This window comes from Cricetulus griseus, chromosome X, assembly GCF_003668045.3.
Source record: "Cricetulus griseus strain 17A/GY chromosome X, alternate assembly CriGri-PICRH-1.0, whole genome shotgun sequence".
In the NCBI taxonomy this organism is placed as follows: Eukaryota; Metazoa; Chordata; class Mammalia; order Rodentia; family Cricetidae; genus Cricetulus; species Cricetulus griseus.
Window position 1 is genome coordinate 60,680,696 of NC_048604.1, and position 27,323 is coordinate 60,708,018.

At 37.9% G+C, this 27,323-nt stretch overlaps 1 protein-coding gene across 1 annotated transcript in view; it reads right to left on the reverse strand.

Annotated features, from left to right (window-relative positions):
* Nucleotides 1–20,025: 20,025 nt before the first annotated feature.
* Cylc1 (cylicin 1) overlaps nucleotides 20,026–27,323 on the reverse strand; it is a 31,737-nt gene continuing 24,439 nt past the window's right edge. The window contains exons 3-6 of the mRNA XM_027432936.2: nucleotides 26,494–26,534; nucleotides 24,895–25,024; nucleotides 21,766–23,419; nucleotides 20,026–20,058 (exon numbers count right to left, since the gene is read on the reverse strand). Of these exons, the coding sequence (XP_027288737.2) occupies nucleotides 20,026–20,058; nucleotides 21,766–23,419; nucleotides 24,895–25,024; nucleotides 26,494–26,534 (1,858 nt within the window). The remainder of the gene's footprint in view (nucleotides 20,059–21,765; nucleotides 23,420–24,894; nucleotides 25,025–26,493; nucleotides 26,535–27,323) is intronic.

The window sequence follows — 27,323 nt, forward strand, 5'->3', positions numbered from 1 at the left end:
GAAAAGCCAGTTCATTCCCTATGGTCCTGGTGCCATTGCCAGCCACCCCCCCCAGATCAACTCACATAACTGTTACCCGCATTCAGAGCATCTAGATCAATTGACAGCTGGGGGACCTGGATGGGACTGAACTAGACCCGTTGTGTGACTTTTTCAATGGAAGAATTCATATACTATATTATGATCATGAGTTCCTCTCCCCTAACTCCTCCCAAACCTCCATATCTTCTCATATCCATCCAACTCCACATCCTTTTTGCATTTATGAAACAAACAGGCAAAGAAAAATCCCAACCAAATCAGAATTTTTAAAAATGAAAAAAAAAAAAAAAAAAAAAACCAGACTCTGCTGAGTCACTGGGCTATGCCGGCCCCTACAGAGTGCAGAGGTGAGCTGCTTTGGCCCCTGCCTTGGGCCCAACTTCTGCCTGCCCACTCTGGGAAATCCCACCACGGTGTCTGCAGACAAACTGAATTTGTCCCTGAAGACACAGGGGCCCTGACTCTGCTGAGATCACTGGGCTATTCTGCTCCCCACTGAGTGCAGAGGTGAGCTGCTTTGACCCCTGCCTTGAGCCCAACTTCTGTCTGCCCACTCTGGGAAATCCTACCCTGGGGTCTGCAGGCAAACAGATTCCATCCCTGAAGACTCAGGGACCCTGTCTCTGCTGAGATCACTGGGCTACTCCACCCCCAGGCATTACAGAGTGCAGAGTGCAGAGAAGGCAGAGGTGAGCTGCTTTTGCCCCTGACTTGGGCCCAACTTCCTCCTGCCTACTCTGGGAACTCCTGCCTAGGGCTTTGCAGGCAGGTTGACTCGGCCCCTGAGGACCAAGCAACCCAGAGTCTGCTGACATCTCTGCACCATGCCTGCTCTCGACCACCTGGAGAGTGAGTGCCTCAGACCTGCCTGCACCCGCCTTGAGACCCATCAGAGTATTGGACCCAATTGCACCCACCTGAAGAGAAGCCTGGACCCATACACACCAGGAAAGGAAGTGACACCACCTTCATTCACTGGAAGAAGAGATGGGAAGATGACAATATAAGAACATATCCAACAACAGGAAAACCAATATGACACCACCAGAGTCTAGGGACTCTATACCAGCAAGACATGAACATCTCAACACAGATGAAGCAGAAGAGAGCAACCTTAAAAAGAACTTCATGCAGATGATAGAAACCCTAAGAGAGGAAATCAGAAAATCCTTCAGAGAAATGGAAAAAAAGATGAACTGAAAGATGCAAGAAATCAAGGAAAGCCAAGAAAATACAATTAAACAGCTGAAGGAAACAATTCAGGACCTGAAAACTGAAATAGAGACAATAAAGAAAACACAAACTGAGGGAATGCTGGAAGTGGAAAAGCTGAGTAAACAACCAGGAACCACAGATGCAAGCATAACCTACAGAATACAAGAGATGCAAGACAGAATCTCAGAAGCTGAAGATAAACTAGAGGAAATAAATTCACCAAGCAAGGAAAATCTTAAGTCCAACAAATGCTTAACACAAAATATCCAGGAAATATTGGACACCGTGAAAAGACCAAACCTAAGGATAATAGGTATAGAAGAAGGTGAAGAAACCCAACTCAAAGGTGCAGAACACATATTCAACAAAATCATAGAAGAAAACTTTCCCAACCTAAAGAAAGGCATGCTAATTAAAGTACAAGAAGCCTACAGAATGCCAAATAGAGTGGACCACAAAAGAAAGTCCCCTCATCACATAATAATTAAAACACCAAATGTACAGAATAAAGAAAGAATATTTAGAGCAGCAAAGGAAAAAGGCCAAGTAACATAAAGGCAAACCTATCAGAATTATACCTGACTTCTCCATGGAAACTCTGAAAGCCAGAAGGACCTGGATAGATATTGTACCAACTCTAAGAGAACACAGATGCCAGTCCAGAATACTATACCCAGCGAAGCTTTCAATCACCATAAATGGAGAAAACAAGATATTCCACGACAAAACCAGATTTAAACGATATGTAACCACTAATCCAGCCCTACAGAAAGTACTGGAAGGAAAACTCCAACCTAAGGAAATTAACTATACTCACAAAAACATGGGCAATAGATAATCCCACTTTACAAAAAGCCAAAAGAAAAAGCAGGGTAAATCCACATACAATACCACTACCAACAACAAATAAAAAACAAACAAGAATAAACACTCAATGGGCCTTAATTTCCCTCAATATTAATGGTCTTAACTTGCCTATAAAAAGACACAGTCTAGACCGGTGATCTATGTGCTGGATCTGAGTTTGGCATAGGGCTCCGACAAGCCGAGGCCCAGTGGCAGTTCTGCATCCATCCGCCGGCCCAGGTAGGCCAGGGGCTGTTTCCGGTTCCGTTTGTTGTCACTGCTTAGAGTCATCTGACACCAGTGATCTGTGCACCTGATCCGAATTCAGCAGCAGTCTCCCACACACCGAGGCCCAGGGGCAGTTCTGCATCCATCCGCCCGCCCAGCCCAGTGGGATCCAACACACCCAAGCACTGCCGAGGCCCTGGTAACAGAAGAGGACAAACATCAGAGTATTGGATCCGTTTGCATCTACCAGAAGAGAACCTTGATCACATACCCACCAGGAGATCAAGAAACTCCTGCTACACCCACCAGAAGAAAGGATGAGAAAAGGGCAAATTAAAAGCACATTCAACAACAGAAAACTCAATATGACACCACCAGAGACTAGGAACCATACACTAGCAAGACCTGAACTTCACAATGCTGATGAGCCAGAAGAGAATGAGCTTAAAAACATTTTCATGAAAATGATAGAGGACCTCAAAGAGGAAAAGAGAAAATCCCTTAAAGAAATAGAAGAAAAAAAACAACTAAAAAATACAAGATATCAACAAATCTCTCAAAGAAACAGTTAAAGACCTAAAAATTGAAATAGAGACAATAAAGAAAGCACAATCTGAGGGAATGCTGGAAATAGAAAAGCTGGATAAATGATCAGGAACTACAGATGTAAGCATAACCAACAGAATACAAGAGATAGAAGAGAGAATCTCAGGAGTTGAAGACACACTAGCAGAAATAGATTCTTCAACCAAAGAAAATCTTAAGTCCAACAAATTCCTAACGCAAAATATCCAGGAAATATGGGATACCATGAAAAGACCAAACCTAAGAATAATAGGTATAGAAGAAGGTGAAGAAATCCAACTCAAAGGCACAGAAAACATATTCAACAAAATCATAGAAGAAAACTTTCCCAACCTTAATAAAGACATGCCAATGAAAATATAAGAAGCCTACAGAACACCAAATAGACTGAACCAAAAAAAAAAATGTCTCCTTGCTACATAATAATCAAAACACCAAACACACAGAACAAAGAGAAAATATTAAGAGCAGCAAAGGATAAAGGTCAAGTAACCTATAAAGGCAAATCTATCAGAATCACACCTGACTTTTCAATTGAAACTCTGAAAGCCAGAAGGTCCTGGATAGATAGTCTACCTACACTAAGAGACCATGGATGCCAGCCCAGACTACTATACCCAGCAAAGCTTTCAATCAATTTAGATGGAGAAAACAAGATATTCCATGACAAAAAAAGATTCAAACAATTCATATCCACCAATCCAGCCCTACAGAAAGTTCTGGAAGGAAAACTACAACCCAAGGAAATTAACTACAACCAGAAAAATATAAGCAATAGATACCCCCCCTTTACCAACAGCCTAAAAGAAAAAGGGATAGAATCCCACAAATAATCTAGCCACCATGAAGAAACAGGAGAATAATCACACTAGAGAATTAACAGCACACCTGAAAGCTTTAGAAAAAAAGAAGCCAATACATCCCGGAGGAGCAGACTACAGGAAATAATCAAATTGAGGGCTGAAATCAATAAAATGGAAACTAGGAGAGCAATACAAAGAATCAATATAACAAAGAGTTGGTTCTTTGAGAAAATCAACAAGATAGACAAACCTTTATCTAAACTTACCAAACAACAAATAGTGAACATGCAAATTTTTAAAATCAGGAATGAAAAGGGGAGATAACAACAGACACAGAGGAAATCCAGAGAATCATCAGGTCATTCTTTGAAAACCTATATTCCTCAAAATTCGAAAATCTAAAGGAAAAGGACAGTTTTCTCGACAGATTTCACTTACCAAAATTAAATCAAGAACAGATAAGCAACTTAAATAGACCTATAACCCCTAATGAAATTGAAGCAGTCATCACAAGTCTCCCAACCAAAAAAAGCCCAGGACCAGATGGCTTCAGTGAAGAATTCTACCAGAAATTCAAAGTACAGCTAATACCATTTCTCCTCAAAGTATTCCACACAATAGAAGCAGAAGGGTCATTACCAAACTCTTTTTATGAGGCTTCAATAACCTTGATACCTAACCCACACAAAGACACAACTAAGATAGAGAACTACAGACCAATATCCCTCATGGACATTGATGCAAAAACTCTCAATAAAATACTGGTAAATCGAATCCAAGAACACATCAGAGAAATCATCCATCACGATCAAGTAGGCTTCATCTCAGGGATGCAAGGATGGTTCAACATACGAAAATCCATCAATGTAATCCACCATATAAACAGACTGAAGAAAAAACAAAAACACATGATCATCTCACTAGATGCTGAAAAAGCCTTTGACAAAATCCAACACCCCTTCATGATAAAGGTCTTGGAGAAATCAGCGATAACAGGAACATACCTTAACATAATAAAAGCAATGTACAGCAAGCTGACAGCCAACATCAAATTAAATGGAGAGAAACTCAATCCAATTCCTCTAAAATCAGGAAGAAGACAAGGCTGTCCACTCTCTCCATACCTCTTCAATATTGTCCTTGAAGTTCTAGCTAGAGCAATAAGACAACAAAAGGAGATCAAGGGAATACAAATTAGAAAGGAAGAAGTCAAACTCTCACCATTTGCAGATGATATGATAGTCTACGTAAGTGACACAGAAAACTCTACCCGGGAACTCCTACAGCTGATAAACACTGTCAGCCAAGTGGCACATTATAAGGTTAACTCAAAAAAATCTGTAGTCCTACTATATACGGATGACACATTGGCGGAGAAAGAAATCAAAGAAACATCACGGTTTACAATAGCCAGAAACAACATAAAATATTTGGGGTAACACTAACCAAAAAAGTGAAAGACCTGTACTGCAAGAATTTTGAGTCTCTGAAGAAGAAATAAAAGAAGATATCAGAAAATGAAAAGATCTCCCATGCTCTTGGATAGGCAGGATCAACATAGTAAAAATGGGAATCTTGCCAAAAGCAATCTACAGATTCAATGCAATCACCATCAAAATCCCAACACAGGCAAATCCCGCCCCGAGATCTACAGGCAGACTGAATAAGTCCCTGAGGGCCCTGGGATCCTGACTCTGCTGAGTTCGCTGGGCTATTCCAGCCCCCACAGAGTGCACAGAGTGCAGAGGGGAGCTGATTCAGCCTTTGCCTTGAGCCCAATTTCCATCTGCCCACTCTGGCAAACCCTGCTCAGGGATCTTCGACAGGACGACTTGACCCCTGAGGACCAAGCAACCCCGAGTTTGCTGACATCTCTGCGCCAGTGCTGCCCTCTCCCACCTGGAGAGCGAGTGCCTCAGACCTGCCTGCACCCAACTTGAAACCCATCAGAGTATCAAAGTCAATTGCACACACCTGAAGAGAACACCAGACCCAGACTTTCCTGGAGTGTTCCAGGAAAGGAAGTGACACCAATTGTACCCACTGGAACAAGAGATGGGAAGATGACACTGTAAGAACACATCCAACAACAGGAAAACCAATATGACACCACCAGAGTCTAGGGACTCTACACCAGCAAGACATGAACATCTCAACACAGAAGAAGAAGAAGAGAGCAACCTGAAAAACAACTTCATGGAGATGATAGAGAACCTAAGAGAGGAAATCAGAAAATCCTTCAGAGAAATGGAAAAAAGAAAAACCAAAAGATGCAAGAAATCAAGGAAAGCCAAAAAAAGCCAAGAAAATACAATTAAACACCTGAAGGAAACAGTTCAGGACCTGAAAACTGAACTAGGGACAATAAAGAAAACACAAACTGAGGGAATGCTGGAAGTGGAAAAGCTTAGTAAACAATCAGGAACCACAGATGCAAGCATAACTAATACAATACAAGAGATGGAAGACAGAATCTCAGACTCTGAAGACAAACTAGAGGAAATAAACTCGTCAAGCAAAGAAAATCCATAGTCTAACAAATCCATAACACAAAATATTCAGGAAATTTGGGACACCATGAAAAGACCAAACCTAAGGATAATAGGTATAGAAGGTGAAGAAACCCAACTCAAATGTGCAGAACACATATTCAACAAAATCATAGAAGAAAACTTTCCCAACCTAAAGAAAGACATGCCAATGAAAGTACAAGAAGCTTACAGAACGCCAAATAGAGTGGACTACAAAAGAAAGTCCCCTCGCCACATAATAATTAAAACACCAAAAGTACAGAATAAAGAAAAAATATTAAGAGCAGCAAGGGAAAAAGGCCAAGTAACATATAAAGGCAAACCTATCAGAATGACAGACTTCTCCATGGAAACTCTGAAAGCTAGAAGGACCTGGATAGATATTCTACCAATTCTGAGAGAACATGGATGCCAGCCCAGACTACTATACCCAGCAAAGCTTTCAATCACTATAAATGGAGAAAACAAGATATTCCACGACAAAACCAGATTTAAACAATATGTAACCACTAATCCAGCTCTACAGAAAGTACTTGAAGGAAAACTCCAACCTAAGGAAATTAACTACACTCACAAAAACATAGGCAATAGATAATCCCACTCTACAAGAACACAAAATAAAAGGCAGGATAAATCCACATACAATACCAGTACCAACAACAAACCAAAAACAAACAAGAATAAACACTGAATGGAACTTAATTTCACTCAATATTAATGGTCTAAACTCATCTATAAAAAGACACAGGTTAACAGATTGGATACGAAGACAGAATCCATCCTTCTGCTGCATACAAGAAACATACCTCGAATTCAAAGACAGACATTACCTCAGAGTAAAGGGTTGGGATAAGATACTCCAATCAAATGAACCCAAGAAACGAGCTGGGGTAGCTATCCTTGTATCTAACAAGATAGACTTCAAACTAAAATCAGTCAAAAGAGATGAAGAAGGCCATTTCATATTCATCACAGGAAAAATCCATCTGGAAGAAGTCTCAATTCTAAACATCTAAGTCCCAAATACAAAGGCACCAACATTGGTAAAAGAAACATTATTAAAACTCAAATCACAAATAAGGCCTCACACAGTTATAGTGGGAGACTTCAACACCCCACTCTCACCACTGCACAGGACCACCAGACAGAAACTTAACAAAGAGACAAAGGAACTAACAGAAGTTATGACCCAAATGGGATTAACAGACATTTACAGAACTTTATATTCAAACACAAAAGAATATACCTTCTTTTTAGCATCAAAAATTGACCACATACTCGGCAGCATAGCAAACCTCAACACGTAGAAAAAAATTGGAATAATCCCTTGTGTCTTATCAGACCACCATGCTTTAAAGTTAGAATTCAAAAACAACACAAATCCCAGAAAACCTACCAACTCATGGAAATTGAACAACACACAATTGCACCATTTCTGGGTCAAGGAAGATGTAATGAAAGAAATTAAAGACTTCCTAGAATTCAATGAAAATTAAAACACACATACCCAAACTTATGGGACACTTTGAAAGCAGTACTAAGAGGAAAGTTCATAGCTCTAAGTGCTCACATGAAGAAACCAGAGAATACTCACACCAGAGAGTTGACATCACAGCTGAAAGCTCTAGAACAAATGGAAGCAAATTCACCCTGGAGGAGTAGACACCAGGAAATAATCAAACTGAGGGCAGAAATCAATCAAGTCAAAACAAAGAAAACAATTCAAAGAATCAATATAACAAAGAGTTGGTTTTTGAGAAAATCAACAAAATAGGCAAACTGTTATCCAAATTAACCAAAAGGCAGAGAGAGATCATGCAAGTTAACAAAATTATAAATGAAAAGGGGGACATAACAACGGACACTGAAGAAATCAAGAGAATATTCAGGTCATACTTTGAAAACCTGTACTCCACAAAATTGGAAAATTTAAAGGAAATGGACAATTTTCTGGACAGTTATCACTTACCAAAATTGAATCAAGAACAGATAAGCAAATTAAACAGACCTATAACCCCTACGGAAATAGAAGCAGTCATCACAAGTCTCCCAATGAAAAAAAAGCCTGGGGCCAGATGTTTTCACTGCAGAATTCTACCAGAAATTCAAAGAAGTGCTAATACCAATACTCCTCAAATTGTTCCACAAAAATAGAAGCAGAAGGGACATTGCCAAACTCTTTTTACGAGGCTACAATAACCTTGATACCCAAGCCACACAAAGACACAACTAAGAAAGAGAACTACAGACCAATATCCCTCATGAACATTGATGCAAAAATTTTCAATAAAATCCTGGTAAATCGAATACATGATCATATCAGAGAAATCATCCACCATGATCAAGTAGGCTTCATCCCAGGGATGCAAGGATGGTCCAACATACGAAAATCCGTCAATGTAATCCACCATATAAACAGACTGAGAAAAAAAAAAAAACTACATGATCATCTCAGTAGATGCTGAAAAAGCCTTTGACAAAATCCAACACCCCTTCACGATAAAGGTCTTGGAGAAATCAGGGATAAGAGGAACATACCTCAACATAATAAAAGCAATATACAGCAAGCCAACAGCCAACATCAAATTAAATGGAGAGAAATTCGATCCAATTCCTCTAAAATCGGGAACAAGACAAGGCTATCCACTCTCTTTATACTTCTTCAAAATTGTCCTTGAAATCCTAGCTAGAGCAATAAGACAACAAAAGGAGATCAAGGGAATACAAATCAGAAAGGAAGAAATCAAACTCTATTTGCAGACGATATGATAGTCTACATTAGTGACCAGAAAAACTCTACAAGGGAACTCCTACAGCTGATAAACAGCTTCAGCAAAGTGGCAGGATACAAGATTAACTAAAAAAAAAAATCCATAGCCCTACTATACACCGATGACACATTGGTGGAGAAAGAAATCAGAGAAACATCACCCTTTACAATTGCCACAAACAACATAAAATACCTTGGGGTAACACTAACCAAAAATGTGAAAGACCTGTACCATAAGTATTTTGAGTCTCACCGGGCATTGGTGGCACATGCCTTTAATCCCAGCACTCCGGAGTCAGAGGCAGGCAGATCTCTCTGAGTTCGAGGCCTCCAGAACGAGTGCCAGGATAGCCTCCAAAGCTATACAGAGAAACCCTGTCTCAAAAAACAAAAAACAAACAAACAAAAAAAGAATTTTGAGTCTCTAATGAAAGAAATTAAAGAAGATACCAGAAAATGGAAAGATCTCCCATGCTCTTGGATAAGTAGGATCAACATAGTAAAAATGGCAATCTGGCCCAAAGCAATCTACAGATTCAATGCAATCCCCATCAAAATCCCAACACAATTAGTCACAGACCTTGGAAGAACAATTATCAACTTTATATGGAGAAACAAAAGACCCAGGATAGCCAAAACATCCCTATACAATAAAGGAACTTCTGGAGGCATCACCATCCCTGACTTCAAGCTCTATTATAGAGCTATAGTTCTGAAAATAGCTTGGTATTGGCACAAAAATAGACTGGTAGACCAATGGAATAGAATTGAAAACCCTGATATTACCCCACACACCTATGAACACCTGATTTTTGACAAACAATCCAAACTTATAAGATGGAACAAGGAGAATATCTTCAACAAATGGTGCTGGCATAACTGGTTGCAGACACGTAGAAGACTGCAGTTAGACCCAAGCCTATCACCTTGCACAAAACTTAAGTCAAAATGGATCAAAGATCTCAACATAAATCCAGCTACACGGAACCTATTAGAAGATAAAGTGGGAAATACCCTTGAATTAATCGGTACAGGAGACCGCTTCCTGAACATTACACCAGTAGCACAGACACTGAGGTCAACAATTGATAAATTGAGAAGCTTCTCTAAGGCAAAGGAGACAGTCAGCAAGACAAAACAGCAGCCCACAGACTGGGAAAAGGTATTCCCCACATCTGACAGAGGGCTGATTTCCAAAATATACAAAGAACTCAAGAAGCTAGTCCCCCAAACACCAAACAACCCAATTAAAAAGTGGGGTACAGAAGTAAATAGACAATTCTCAATAGAGGAATCTAACATGGCTGAAAGACACATAAGAAAGTGTTCAACATCCTTAGCCATCAGGGAAATGCAAATCAAAGCAACTCTGTGATACCATCTTACACCTGTCAGGATGGCTAAAATAAAAAATACCAATGACAATTTATGCTGCAGAGGTTGTGGAGAAAGGGGAACACTCCTCCACCACTGGTGGGAGTGCAAACTCATACAGCCATTTTGGAAATCTGTATGGCGACTCCTCAGGAAAATGGGAATCAGTCTACCACAAGATCCAGCAATTCCACTCTTAGGCATATACCCAAAAGAGGCATATTCCTACAACAAGGACATCTGTTCAACTATGTTCATATCAGCATTGTTTGCAATAGTCAGTGCCTTGAAGCAACCTAGATGCCCCTCAACTGAAGAATGGATAGAGGAAATGTGGTACATTTACACAATGGAGTACTCAGCAGAAAAAGGCAATGGAAGCTGAAATTCGTAGGCAAATGGATGGAACTAGAAGAAACCATTCTGAGCGAGGTAACCCAGTCCCTAAAAGACAGGTATTGTATGTACTCACTCATATGTGCATTTTAGACATAGAGTAAAGTATTACCATACTACAGCCCAGGCTGCTGGAGAGGCTGGTAAACAAGGAGAAACCTAAGAGAAACATACTTGGTCCCCTGGAGAAGAGGAAAGGGACAAGATCTCCTGAGAAAATTGGGAGCATGGGGGGAGAGGAGAGGCAAATAGGAGAATGAGAAGGGGAGAAGAAGAGTGGTGAGGAAGACATGATGGAACAGTGAGGTTGGGTTGGGGGAAGAACAGAAAAGAGCAAGTTAAGAGATAATATAATAGAGGGAGACATTATAGGTTTAAAGAGAAATCAGTCACTATTGAAATGTCTGGAGAGCTACAAAGATGACACCAACTGACAATTTAAGCAACAGAGGAGAGGCTACCTTAAATGCCCTCTCCTGATAATGAGATTGATGACTAATTCATATGCCATCGTATAGCCTTCATCCAGCAGCTGTTGGAAGTAGAAGCAGACACCCACAGCTAAACCTTGAACTGAACTGAAATCCAGATGCAGAGAAGGAGGACTGATGAGCAAAGGGGTCCATACCAGGCTGGAGAAACCCACAGAAACAGCTGACCTGAACAAGGGAGAGATCTTGGTCCCGAGACTGATAGCTGGGAAACCAGCATGGGACTGATCCAGACCCTCTGAATGTGGGTGTCAGGGAGGAGACCTTGGAAATCTATGGGGCCTCTTTAGTGGATTAGTACTTATTGCAACCATAGGAATGGATTTCAGGAGCCCATCCCATCTGGAGGGATACTCCCTGAGCCTAGATACAAGGTGGTTGGCTTAGGACCTATCCCAAAGAATATGACAGACTTTGAAGACCGCCTATGGAAATCCTCACCCTTCCTTCGGAGCAGAAAGGGTATGGAATGGGTAGGGCGTTAGTTGGGGTTGCAGGGGTGGAGCGGAGGGAGAGGGACCTGGGATTGACATGTAAAATAATTTTCTTTCTAATAAAAAATGAAAAGACCTCACACACACACACACACACACACACACACACACACACACACACACACACACACACACGTGCGCATACGCACGCATAAAAACACAAAATTGGAAAACATAGCGTACTTGCAAAAGTTCAGTAAGACAAATACCAAACACAGCAATATGAGACAAATGTCTAAAAAAATGCCGTTGAGTTTATTTTTGTTGTCTACCTACTGCTGGACATGGGCCTTAAACTTCAGTATGCTTAGTATATCCATTGAGACTCCATTGGAGAAACCAGCTTTTCCTTTATATGATGCTTTGAACTCTTATTTGTCATTATTTTAGATGAGCTAAACTCAGTTGCAGCTCTGGGCTTATCATAATCGGCAACAGGTGTGGTGGGCCATATTGCTCCAAATTTTCTGGATTGCTAGGCCTTTGAGTGTTCTGATGAATCTATGTATGTTAGTTCTATTTGGTCTAGCAGGTAAAGTAAGTGATCATATGATTATGTGGACAGTGCTGGGACAGGACCATTCCTTTAGGTCAAGGTCTATATTGTGCACTGTGACCCTTAGTGGGGACAGAGTATCTGTCAGCGTTCTGAAGCTTGCATAGGGACATGGTGATCTATAGACCTAGGCACAATACCCTTTAATGTCCAAGGTGGCACACATGCTGTTTGGGAATTGATGGATGCCTATCTTTTCATGTTGTGCTACTTAACAGTCAGTATCTTGGTATTATGAAGTTCTGAGTGGGGTTTGTGAATTTAATTGTTGTGTACTGCCTTACCTATTTGTGGGCTTCACTGATGCTGGCAAACACAACTTGCCCATTTGCTTACTTGTATATTAGAATGCTTCATCTCTCAGGGCAGATTGTCAGGGTCAAGAGTGATGTAACCAGGCAATGCAGTTGTTTTTCAAGGCCATAATGCTTAGCTCTTAGTGTAAGTTACTTGGTTCCTTCACAGGACCATAGATGAACAGATTTTTTTTGGCACTGTGGAATAGGTACCTGAGTGAGAGTCAGCACAACATAGACTAAGACTCTTTGGGGAATGCAGTAATCTGGATTTCCAAGCTCCCAATGTAGCCACAGGATATGTGAGGACTGCAGTCTTCTTTAACAGAAACCATTTCAGGGGTCTAATCCATTAATGTAGAGTTTTTGAGAATTTCCTATTTACCTTCTTTTTTTTCACTGTGTAAAGTCTTTGTTTGCTCACCTTTGATCTCAAATAAAAAGAAATTATGATAGATGGTATATACTTAGTTACCTGCTTTCTTTATGAGTTCACCATTTATTTCCACACTTCATTACTTTGCCATATATATACAATAATCTTGCATTCTGTATCTAATATTCCAGCAGAATAGCAGCAGTATTTTTCACCTATTTTGGCCTTCTTGTTTTTCTCCATTTTTTTATTTGAATTAGAAACAAGATTGTTTCACATGTCAATCCCAGTTCCCTCTCCCTCCCCTCCTCCTATTTTGGCCTTCTTATGTGGAGGTTTGTGCTGTAGGCATGTGTAATCAATTATTTTGTTGATATAACTCCCAGATACTGAGCACTTCTATGAACATGAGAGCAAGTACCTCATTAAATTTTGTGCCTAAAGCATATTGCTTGTTTTACTCTAGTTCAAGACTTTCTTATTTCTTACTAGACCTTGCTTCCTGTCTTAACTGTTTTATAAAATCCTGAAGGACTTCTAAGCTTCCAGGAAAGTGCACATTGATGTTAGTAAAATAATTTATTAAATTCCATTAAAGTAAAAAAAAAAACTTAAGTCGACTTTAGCTGTAGAAAGGAAAGGGTAGCAAAATCACCCCCTTAACCATCATGTTTTTGGATTATGAAGCAGGAGGATTTGTAGCTGAGTGGCATTTTCTGGCTCAAATACCTCTGGAATCCATCACAGCATTCATGATGATGATGGTCTCCCAGGGCTGTGTTTAGCTAATTGCATAACTGTTTTATTCAATGATTTGGCTGGCTCATTCCAGCTTCGTAAGGAACCCCTTTACTGTTCAGTTTGTGTGTGTGTGTGTGTGGGCTGGCTATTGGCCTGTAGTTAGAGGCTCTTCTTATTGAATTATTTTATTCATTTTCTTTCCACAGGTTCTGCACCTGTATCATTGTTTATAAACTCTGACTTCTTTTGCTATCTTTGTACTTTATTAACATTTCTAATAAATATTGTACACTTTAAATACTAACATTATATATGTTTTATAGTATACCTGAATCAAGACATGGCGTTAGTAATAATAATAGTAATAATAATAATAATAATAATAATAATTTTATGTGATGAAGCCTGAGAAAGCAGGTAGAATGGAAATATTTTGATGCTGGAGCAATCTCTGCCCAGATGGACATGTGTTTAAGCTCTAGATTATAAAATATCCACTTTTGGTGATTTAGGAAAAATTCTCATTATAAGGAAATTCTCTTGCCAATGTAATTATTCAGAGATTTAAAATACTTGTGGGAGTAGTAAACTCAAAGACAGTGGCAATGGCTGTTTTTCCACACATTTGTATTGTCCTTTAGTAGAAGGTAGTTAATATTCAGCTATAGTTAAAGATAGTCCTTAATAGATTACAAGGAAGCTGTTATATTCTGCAGTGTACTAACTGACTCAGCTAAGAAGAAAACAGTAGCACATATAGAAATAGAAATCTGAAGACATGATTCTTTGCCAAAGACAATTTCTTATTCTAAGTTCAGAGTCCTGGTTGGAAAAGTTCGGGACTCTAAAAGAATTGACACACAAGTGGCCACTGTTGTCATGGTGTTACTGAACCTGTAGAACCCAGAAAGTGGTAGGCAAGTACAGTTGGCCTACCACTCAGTGAGAACCAACATTTCTTTCACATTGGAAGACAATGCAGGAGTTTCCTGTCTTATGGATAAACTGACACTCTTTCAGAAGATTTCCTACCTTACTTCCTGGTTGCCAGCCTGACAATTAGGTTTATTTTGGAACTTATTAATACCAGTAAAGTAGAAACAAGACTATATACCAGAAGCAGCTGGTGAGCATGAAAGGACACTGTTAAGATGAAGCATCACAAACTGCAGTGATGGTTGATATTGTTTCTCTTACGCATTTTTGTTTGTTTCAGTTTACCTTGAGAATAAGCCTATAAATTCTAGAGTCAACATGGATGTAGAAATGGATACGTGCTGTGACAGTCATGGAAAATTAGTGCTTAGGACTCATTTTAAGTGAGATGCTGTTCAAAGGAGTGTATCCAGTTGCCAGCCTCTAGCTGCTGCTCCTTTGAGATCCGGCATCACTCAAGCAGGGAACACACTAAACAGCTCACTATTAAGGATAACTGTATAGACACTAAGGGCAGGGTCTTCTTTTCTAACAGCAACTACTCTAAAGATTATTCCTGCTGTCACTGGCCTCCACATTGTCTTAGCTCAGACTTTCTCTCATACACAACTAAAATGAGGCTGTTTATACTAAACCCTCTTTTCTGTTTCCCCTTTATAGTTGTGTAACTTATACTGTGGTCTAGAACACTCTACTCTACTGCCCCTCTATAACATTCCTGATTCCTGTGTTTTAACTACATGTTTGTATTTCTGCAGATACCTTTTTGTACTTGTAATTGTAATTTGACTTTTGATTCCTTAAGGATTTTTTCAGGTAAAAAGGCTATGACTGCATTCAATGTAGGGGATGAACAGTGTAGCATTTAATAATTATTTTGATGGGCTTTAGAAAGAACTCAGCAGGTAAATGCACTTGCCACCAAGCCTGAATTTATTTGATACCTATGGTGAAAGGAAAGAACCAACCCCCACAAGTTGTCCTCTGTCTTCTCCTCTCTGTCTCTGTCTCTGTCTCTGTCTCTGTCTCTGTCTCTGTCTCTGTCTGTCTGTCTCTCTCCCTCTCTCTCTCTCTCTCTCTCTCTCTCTCTCTCTCTCTCACACACACACACTCACATAAACTCACATACTCATACACACACTCAAACACACAATATAATAAAATTAAAGATACCATTTCACATGGAGGGTTACTCCCTCAGTCTAGACACACGGGGGAGGGCCTAGACCCTATCCCAAAGGATATGACAGACTCTGAAGATCCCCTATTGAAGGCCTCATCATCCCTGGGGAGCAGAAATGGTATTGGTTAAGTAGGGTGTTAGTGGGGGGCAAGGGAGGAGGAAAGGGTGAGGGAACGGGGATTGACATGTAAAGCAAACCTGTTTCTAATTTAAATAAAAAATAAAAAATAAAAATAAAATTAAAGATGAAAAATTAGTTTGGAAATATTTTAGGATGTAATCAACAATTCATTTAGTGGACACTGGCTGACTATTAATACTTTGCTTAAACTTCGTCGCTCTCTTATCCTTCCAAATACCATTTTTCCTTTATACGCAATCACATATTTTTAATCATAATTTTTGTACAAATATATGTGAATGCAAATATAAATACTCATCTCATTTTATTTTTACCCAGGGCCCTGGGCAAACACTCTACCCTTGAGCTCTATTACCAGTACTCTCCTATTCTCTTAATAGCTACCATAGTATATATTTTTTTCTGCTTCTTGATTTTTTCACTCCATGTTTGGCATATTTGTACAACATTATAGGTCTTTTTATATTTTTTTTACATTCCCATAGCACACCATCATCTTCTGGCACTGTTATATGTTCAAATAATTATTTATTGATAGTTGGATTCTTTCTAAATCCTACAATTTGTAATGATGTAACAAAAAGTTTTTATGTGTGCTATTTCCATTTTAGAAATGGAAAGCATTTTAGAAAATAACTCTTCTTTAAAAATGAATCTGAAGCCGGGCATTGGTGGCGCATACCTTTAATTCCAGCACTGGAGAGGCAGAGGCAGGTGGATCTCTGTGAGTTCAAGGCCAGCCTGGTCTCCAGAGCAAGTGCCAGGATAGGCTCCAAAGATACACAGAGAAACCCTGTCTCAAAATAACAAAAAAAATGAATCTTAAATCTAATCATTTTGGATAACAGATTGATATGAAGATTAGAATGAAGGTGATCCCAAGCCCTTGCCACCTGAGATATTCATGTATCTCATAAAGCACCTTCCCATTCCTGTAGCCACAAGCCCCCAGAATCTGAGTGCTTCAATGTGGGGGCTCCTAAGAAAACTAGAAACCTATGCATTCTATCCTCCCTCATATCACTCCACAGGTGTTTATATCCTATTACAGAGGCACTTGCACATCCAATATGCATATAAAATGTATTCACAAGACCTAGAAAAGGGGATCAGCTAAGATGACCACCACTTCATAAATGGATGCTAAATATGTGGTACATATACACTGTGGAACTGTATGCAGATAAAAAGAAAGAAAAATTGTGAAATTTGGAGGTAAATGGATGGAGCTGGTAATAAATACGCCGAGCCATGTAACCAAGTCTCATCAAGACAAGTACCATATGGTTACATGTGGTGAAAGAAAATAGCTTTAAAATTATACACATGTATGTTTCAATTGGAGTCCACAGAGACATCAGGAACTAGTAAGGTGTGTCATGGTATAGGATTTCAATGGAAAGCAATAAGATGCAGATGGTATAAAGGGAGAAGGATAATAATGTGGCAAAGAGTGGTTAAATAAAGTGGGGATGGGAAGGAAGGGGTAGAATAGGAGTAATGATCAAGGATAACTAACACTGAACCCCTTTGAAAATCCATATAGAACCTGGACCGAGGCATGGAGAATGGGAGGAACTTAACAGTTCAGTTAGTCTAAATATAAAGTATCCAGGTACCTTCTCTCCATTTCAGTCACGTCCTCACATAGCTAAGCAGAGGTACTCAATTATGTGTACAAACAAGAAAATAGGAAACAGAACTGTCTTCTAGTATTCCTGGCCTTCAGAAAGGGCTTCCTTAGAACTTCTGCTTTGGAGTACCTTCCCTACCTCAGCAGTTCCTACTTCCTATTCTCATCAATGGGATTAAAGTCCCTACAAATATCCTCTGACAGTATGGTGTCTGAATTTCTATGAGTGAAGGCAGTGTGGAGATGTTAAGAGTACAGAATGCCTACTTTTGAAAGGTTCAGGCATTAAGTATAACTCATTCAAGACAGAGGATATGTCGGTGGGAATTAAAAGCCTCGGGGTCATGGCTACCAAAATTCTCCTGCTACAGTATTTCCTGGATGCTGGACAAGGAACATTATGACTTAATGTTTGTCCTGGTAGAATTGCTTTGAGCTAATGACTTTTTGCTCCTTTTCTTCTTTCCTTTCTTTTTTCTTTCTTTCTTTTTTACTTTTATCCAACTTAATATAAACAATAGACATAAAGGAACTACATTTTCAATCCCAAGCTTTCTTCTCCCTCACACCATGGTCTTGAGCAGATCAAAATGCAACAGACAGGCATTACGTGCAAGCTGCTGCTTCTTATTGTTGTTCGTCTCCTCCTCCTCTTTCCTCTTTTTTTCGTCTAGCAATTCTTTTATTTTGTTTCTTTTAAATCATTTTAATTAATTATTTTCCCCAGCCTTATCACAATTTCCCCTCCCTCCCACCTCCTTTACCAGTCCCTTCCCAAAACTTCACCCAACATCCACTCTACCTTCTTTCTCTTCAGAAAAAGGCAGCTCTCCCATGTATATCAGCCAGCCATGGAATATCAAGTTGCACTAAGACTAGGCAACTCCTCTATTTAATGCTGGATGAAGCAACTCAGTAGGAGGAGAGGGTCCTAAAGCAGGTAACAAAATCAGGGAAAGGCCCTACAACCAATGTTAGGAGCCTCATAAGAAGATCAAGCTGTAGCATATGTGCAGATTGCCTAGGTCAATTCCATGCAAGATCTCGGACTGGCATCCCTTGTTGATTCTGTGGGCTTTCTTGTGGTGTTCTTGGCTTTTCTGGCTCCCATAATCCTTCCTTCCCTTCTTCCACTCAGTTATTGTAATTTCATTGAGAAGATATCAGGATTCTAGGCTTTTCCTCCTCTTTAATAAGGAAGAAGGATCTGATATATTTTATTGTCTGTTTTCTTTTCCATACACAAAACGAATCATAAATTAACAGATTATGGTAAGGTCTTCTATTATATTGCTACATTTTCATACAAACTCAGGCAAAAATTCTACTTCACAGAAAACTCTGTCAGATATTCTTGGCCTGTAGGCCAAAGATGGACACCTAATGTTAGAGAAGAACCTTGAGTGACTGTCCAGGCAGCCAGCTGCTTCTGTCATTTCTCACAACTTTTGGGCATTGCTTGTATGCAGTTTCTGCTTTCTCAGTTGATATTATTTCCTTCTTGGGTCTCTGATGGAGTTGAAGACTAGATAATTATAGTTTTCCTTGTTAGCAATTTCAGAAAAGAAACTCATAAGAGAGGTGTATGTTGAAAGACATAAAAAGATAGTTTTGGGTTTGTAATTCAAGTTAGAATAGAAAGTGAATTAGATACAACATTTTGGACTCACCAAGACAAAATAGATAATAGAGTATTTTTTCTAAATTTGTCAAATTCAATAGACTGGACATTGTTAACATAATTTTTGACCATATATATAATTGTGTGTGGTTTCATACTTATTATACACACTTTTTCTCTGTTAGTTAAAATCTTTGCTTTTTATTTAGACACAAAGGGAGAAATATTGCGTGATATTTTGTTTGTATTCTGACAAATAAAGCTTACCTGGAAATCAGATGTCAGGGATAGCCACTAGTTAACCATAGAGCCAGGCAGTGGTGGCACATACCTTTAATCCAAGCACACAGGTGGTGGAGACAGGACGTGGTAATGTGTCGTATATACATTTATGGATGGGGGAATGAGACAGGTAGGAAGCAATTGGTGGCTGCACCTGGTTCTCTGATCTTTCATGTTCTCTGCCCACAAATATTTGACTCCTGATTCTTTATTGATGAAGAATAATTAGATTTATGCTTCATACACATACTTGAATGAACACACACCACAGACACACACACACACACACACACACACACACACACACACACACACACACACACACACACCACAGACTTACTAAATTAGTAACAAACTGCTTTTGAAATCTGGATGTTGTTGCTGCTTACTTTTATTTATTACAGTTCCATTGAAGCAGAGATGTACCTTGAAAGTAGTTTGTTTCCATAAGGCCAGTCTGCGAAACCTAGGGCTCACCTCTTCTTCAGAGTATCTTATGAATCCATTCCACTCCAGGCTGAAGAATAAAGTTGGAAGATGAAAATAAAAAGGAAGTATAATTAGTTATAGAGAATGATTGATATGTTAAAGATTAAAACTAAACACAAAGTTATTTATTATAGATTGAGGAGAACTTTGATTGTTTCTAAATCCCTCCTTGGACTAAACTCAGATCTACAATTTGAAGAATTTGAAGACATAGTTCAGGAGTACACACATCAAACACTCTAGTGCACTTATTGGCACTCAGGGGCAAGAATCACCAAATATTAGTCTAGTTACCATTCTTTGCAGAGGAACTAAAACCCTATAAATGTCACATTATTAGTCTACCTTCAAACTTGAAAATATGATATAAAATATAAAATAACAGTAACTTCAGATTGTGCAATACTAATACAAATATTTTCACATATGTATATTCCATGTAGTCTTTCTACAAGTATACAGGTTTTTCTCCTATTTCAATGTCATAGTATTTTTTCTGTTTCTCTCTCTTAACTTTATATACATTATATTTATGTATATATGTACATATATAGGTATTTCATATTTTGATAAACCACAATTTTATAAATTTAGTTCTATAATTTTTCTATATAGGCAGTATTGCAATCTTCATATGTATATATTTTGATTTTCTATCAACATGTTTACATTTTTAGAAATTTTTAAATAGTACTATCTCACTTTTTACTCTTCCTATATATCCTCACTTGGGCCAAGATAAAAGCTAACACAATGACAGGGAAGATGAGGGTGGTAAATAGTGAATGAAACTGAAAATGATAAATTCAATTGCCTTATGTTTGGCATGACAGAGGGCCTCAGCTCTACCAAGGTAAGAACAGACTATGAACAAGGTCAAAGTAGAGAAAATAGAATTGTGATGCATGCTCCAAAATTATATAACTGCATAACACTTCAACCAAAGTTTAGAGGGATCCAGAAGAGATGATACAACATCAGGAGTGCCTTCCAAAGTGATTTGTATATTCATGTCATTCAGCCACCAAAAATACAAGCTATTTGGAAAAGGATAATGGAAGGCACAATCTCTTAGATGAGAAAAGCAGAAATTATAAATCAACTGAGTATTTGTCCTGAAGAAGAGGAGTTAATCTCAAAAAGATGCTTAGAAACCAGACAGGATTCTGTCACTTCAGGAAAGCTAACTTGTGTTTTCTGTTGTAAGAATCAGGGCTTATTATAACCTTTTGTTTCCACTCAGGTAGAATAAGTAAATTTTGTGTATTCCTGAATCTTGGTATTCTGTTTATCTGTTGTGTGCATTTTGTTTATTAGAGAATTACTGTGTTCTGCAACTTCCTAGGAAATGTTTTTATGCTTCATTTAAATGTTCCTTTGGAGTTTTAATCAGTATTTAGTTTTGTTTTTTGAAAGTGTTGTATAGCTAACCATTTCTGTAAAATGATTACAAGTAAGTAAAATGTTTACTATAAGTCACAAACTACTTTCCACAACTCTAGTCAAAATAAGTGTTTTTTTCTGTTGAAATTTAAGAATTTGTTTGGCAGCTTGGGTAAGCTGCTTCAGTGGGCATTTAATCTCCCTTGCCTCTAAGCTCCAAATTTGAATACTGTTAAATATTAAATAGTAGTAAATATCAAATTAAAAAGAATTATTATCTAGATTATATATTTAGACTTAAACTGTCACTTCAAAATCCAACTTGTCCTGAAGTATTAAACAGTAAACTTACCAAAGGAGCATATCTTGGCTTTGGAGGTGGAGGAGGAGCCTTGCACTGACAGACACGTTTGGTCTTAGGTGATGCTCGAAGAGGCTCACAAGGAGGGAAAGGTAGTCTTTCTCTTGATGCAGGGATTCTACTACCCACGTTTCTTTTTCCCCTTTCTCTGAAAGTAGTCTTTTTGGATGATGTTATGAGTCCTTTCCTTAGTTCTGATGTTCCCTTCTTTGAGTCTGTGGATGTGGCATCTGAATCATCAGTCGTTTTTATAACTTTAACCCCTGTTGACCCTTCAGATTCAGTATCTGAGAGCTTTACAACTCTTCTTATGCCTGACTTGGAAGATACATCAGATGCCGAGTCAGTATAATTACCTATGTTCTTCATGGCCTCTTTCTTTTCCTTCTTAACTTCAGTTTCAGACTCACTTGCAGTAGACTCTACAGTCTTCTTTGCATCCTTCTTTTCTCCTTTCTTTGTAATTTTCTTGTCTCTCTTTTCACCTTTCTTTGCCGATGTATCACCCTCAGATTCAGAATCAGCATCAGTAGACTTTGTATCTTTAATAGGCTTCCTCCTGCTCCCCTTAGTTTCCTTCTTTTCATCTTTCCTGCGCTTCTTTGACTCTACATCTGATTCAGAATCGGTATACAATGCATCCTTCTTATCATCTTTCTTTGGATGTTTCTTTTCCTTTTTTAGACCCTTTGACTCTAAATATTCAACATCAGCGTATTCTGAACCTTTTCTGTCCATAGTCTTTCCTTTCTTTGAACCCTTGGAGTCACCAGATTCAACATCAGTAGATTCTGTGTCCTTTCTTTTCTTGACTTCTCTTCTTTCTTTTTTATCTTTTCTTGATTCTTTCTTTGAACCCTTGGAGTCACCAGATTCAGCATCTGTAGTCTCTGCATCTATCTTTTTCCTAGATTCTCTCTTTTTCTTTCCTTCTTTCTTTACATCTTTTGAGTCTCCAGAATCAGGATCAGAGTCCTTTTCCTTCTTTCCACTCTTCTTTGAAGGCTTCTTTGCATTGTTCTGTGAGCAATTTGTTGACCATTCATCAAACTCTGTGGATTCAACTTTAAAGTCATCGAGAAACAACATTAAGTCCGCATATGAGCTACTTATGCACTGTGATCTGTCATCAAAAAAAAATTCCTCAGAGCTCTTCTTGGAGTCTGTGTATGGATACTCCTTCCAAAATAAAGCTTCATCATTGGTCTTCTTGAAATTCATTAAACATTCTTTATCATTTCTTGAATATATGTTCATGGTTATCTTGGAGTTTTTGGATTCTAGATTTGTTTCTGAAGTGGCATTTGACTTTTCAACTAGTTCACTTTCATGTGACGATTTTGATGAATTTTTTTCTGGGTTGATTATTTCAGGTTTACCATCAGTTATCATTTTCTTGAATTCCAGATGTATTGCATATGAGGTTAGTTTTTCCTTGAATTTTTTCTTCAAGGTTGATTTTCTTTTATTATCTTTGGACTTTCTAGTTTCTGCATTTATATAAAAGTTTTCATGATTATAAAGATATTTGAATGGAGCCTGTGTAATGAAAGCTAGGGAAAAGGGTGGCCTTAGGAAAAGTTCTCTGAAACATTGGTTTATCCATGCAATAGTTGGTTTCTGGCCTTTCTCAATGTTCTTCTGCCTCTGAAAAGATTTGGGAGAATAATAATAAGTATTTTTGAATGAGTTATATATTTTAATTTGCAGCATAATTTTTATCTTTTCATCAAGCATCTATAAAAAGAAGTTTTCTATTTCATGGTGTGTGTGTGTGTGTGTGTGTGTGTGTGTGTGTGTGTGTGTGTGTGCGCATGTACACGCACGAGTGTGTGTGCACTGCAGTGTCTGTGTGGAGTTCAGAGGACAACTTTGAGGTGGCAAGTTGTCTCCTTCCACCAATTGGGTCTAGGGATGAAACTCAGGTCATCAGGCTTGGTGGCAAGCACCTTTACTAATTGAGCTATCTTGCCAGCCCTTAGTTTTCATGTTGTTTCAAGTATTCAGTAAAAGATCCAACAATCAAATAGTCATGAGATTAAATGATAACTATGTAGGGAAGAAAGAAGATTATATTATTATGCAAATAATGCATGATCATACAATAAATATATTGGTTGTAACTGCTTTGGGAGACATTTAAACATCTCTATGTATCACAATGGATTATCCATGGATACTAGGTATATGACAACTCCACTTTAAAGAGGCAATAAAACCCTTGAATGTCCCACCATCAAGTATCATGAATGCCAGTTTTGAGAAAAATGGATGTTCCACATTTTTACAATTAGATCCCATTTTGAGATTTAAATTTTACATCTATTTGAATCACCACTCCTGAACTGAGCCTGTTCACTCTTCTTAACCTACTAACTCTGGTGTAGGGAACCATGTACAAATTGGGAATTTATAAGTGTGTGTGTGTGTGTGTGTGTGTGTGTGTGTGTGTGTGTGTGTGTGTGTGTAAAACAGCAATTATATGAATTTTCAAGATAGCAAAGGGATATGGGAAGTTTGGAGAGAGGAAAGGGAAGGGAAAATGGTGTAATTATTGCTTTTACACTTTTATGCTTTAGTTAAAAACAAATTGGTGGGGCTGGTAAGATAATTCAGCATACAGTGGTGCTTACTATACAAGCTAGTTGACATGAATTAGATTCCATAGTGGAAGAAGAGAAGCACTTTCTGAAAGCTGTTCTTATGTACCTTCGTGCCTTCACTGACACAAACACACATTATGCACACACAGAGACACTAATAATGTTAAAGCAAATAATATTCAACAATTTTATAGAGAAGTTTTTATAACACAAGATTAAAATGTGACTAGTACATAAATATAATGCAACAAGAATACTATTTCAAAATATAATATCAAATCACTGCAATCTTTATGGAAGATAAGTACCTATGCAGATTCTTATCTTTGTAATATTGATATGGTATAATTATAATATCAAAAATGAAAGAAAAAAGTTTATTTTTAAAACACAGGGGAGCAAGTTTTCTATACAGTTATAAATTTAAAATTTTGCTTTGGAATAGTAAACTCAAATTATGTATGTCTTATTTATGTTTGTATAAGTGCTATCAGTATATATTTAGCCTTAAAGTGACTTTTCTATACTTACAGGAACTGGCACTTTTAATTCTGAAGATCCTGATCTCTTCTTTATACCTGGCAGAGATGTTTTGGGAAGTGTCAAAGCAAAATGTTCTTGATTGTATTTTCCCCCAATTTCACTGACTGAGATGAGAAAAATAAGATAAAAAATTGGAGTTAATAGCCAGACACTTGTATTGATAAACATTGTTAAGTAAATTATATTATTTAAGTAAAAGTAAGTTGTAACTCCAAATATAGCTCTTCCTCTTGCAGTTTATCTGAATAGCAATTAAGAAACATAAAACCATTTTACCATTTAGCATTGGCTTATTTTTAACATAACAATTTTTATTTTTTATGTAAAATCAATTTTCACAAATTGTTGCCTAAATAATGATATTAAACTGCTGTTATAAAATGATGGGAATGAAATACAGACAAATTCCAACTGTTTATTTTCAAATGCTTACGTTGTCTCCTCTGTTTTGGTTTGTTAATGTCATTTTGGTTAGGTGAGAGATAATATGATTAATTCTTCTGAGATTTCTATAATAAATAGCATAACATTGAGAGTAAAATAACAAGTGAAAGTGTTAATTTTCAGAGGTGTCTCATAGGGTTTACACCTCTGAATTTAATGGCACCTCCAACCACAGGAACTAGACCCAGACATGCAAACAGTCTTGTCCATTCTATAAACTCTATAAGGACTTAGGTTATTCAGAAAAATCAGGAACATCAAACTGTCTGGAAACTATGACAAAAGAGGAATTGGAAACAAAATTCAGAATAGTGTTCCTAGAGAAGAGAAGGCTAATGAGAGATGTTATTTCTTTTATATATATTTGAAAAGCTGCTATATGTGAAGGCAGTCATTGTAATACAGTATAGATGATACTGTTAATAGTTAATGTACTTTATATGTCAGGTTATGTTCTAAGACCATCAGAGTTGTCAACTCAATCCTTGAAAATTCTTTTCAATTTAGATAATGCTATTACATATTATGCTAATGTATAAAAACAACACACTACTATATGTTAAATTTCGTATTCAAAATCACAAAGCTAGTAGATGAATTAAGGTTCACATGCAATTTGGCCCCAGAGGCAATCCCTTAAATGAAGTGTTGCAATGTTCTTTGTACATTTAATGAGGACAGAGCTGCAACTAATATAAAAAGTAATGCCACTGTGTGTATGCATGTCTTAGTTTAATACATGAAGGAGACCTCTGTAAGCTTGCAGCTTCTCAACAAATGTATTATGTTTTTGAACTTCTCTCATCTCTAACTTTATTTGCCTTTTCACTTTAAGTTTTGTAATTGTGAACTTTGAGCACAGAGTGCAGTTTATGAGAGTAAGCATGATTCCTATATGAGAAGGAAGAATGAACTAAATAAATCTCTTATTTGAAGTCAACTAATAAATACATGCTTCGAAGTCAGAAATATTTCACACCTGCATATATATATATATATATATATATGTGTGTGTGTGTGTGTGTGTGTGTGTGTGTGTGTGTGTGTGTGTGTGTGTGTGTGTGTGTCCATTTGTTACTACAGTGTTTAGAAATATAAACATAAACTTATTTCAAAGAAAAATTCTTACTTAAACTGTATTCATCATTTGTTGTGGTGTTTATTTCCTGCCTGTAAAAGATAAATAAAGCATTTTAACTGTATTTGTACTATGGGTAATCATCATCATTATTCATTATCCTTCAATACTAACACTTGGATATGTTTAGTACATTTTCTTAGCATCAATTTCTTCAATATAAAGTAAAAACAAACCACAGTAATGAGATGTATTTACATTTGAATCCAAACGGTTTATACTTCTTAAAAAAGGGTCTAACACCCAGAAAAGGCCCATTCCATATTCATCATTGAATAGCTACTATCGTCTCATTTATTTAATATTTATTCATTAATTTATTATTATTTTCTATATCCTGACCACAGTTTCCACTCCCTCCACAGCTCCCAGTTCCTCCCCCACCCCATCCATTCCTCTTTTCTACCCAGAAAATGGCAGGCCTCCCATGGGTGTCAACAAAGCATGGCATAGCAAGTTGCAGTGTGAGGAATAGTGTCCCAAAAGCTTTCAAAAATTCAGATAGCCCCTGTTACCCTGTTAGAAGTTCCACAAGAAGATCAAGCTGTACAACTGTATCATATATTCAGAGGGCCTAGGTCAATTCCATGCAGGCTCCTCAGTTGTTGGATCAGTCTCTGCCAGTTCCTATGAGCCCAGGTTAGTTATTTCTGTGGGTTTTCTTGTGATGTCCTTCACCTCTCTATCTCCCACCATTCTTTCTCCCCACCTTCAGCAGGATTGCCTGAGTTCCATCTAATGTTTGGCTGTGGGTATGCACATCTGTTTCCATCAGTTGATGGATGAAACCTCTCTGATGACAACTTGGCTAGGCACCAATC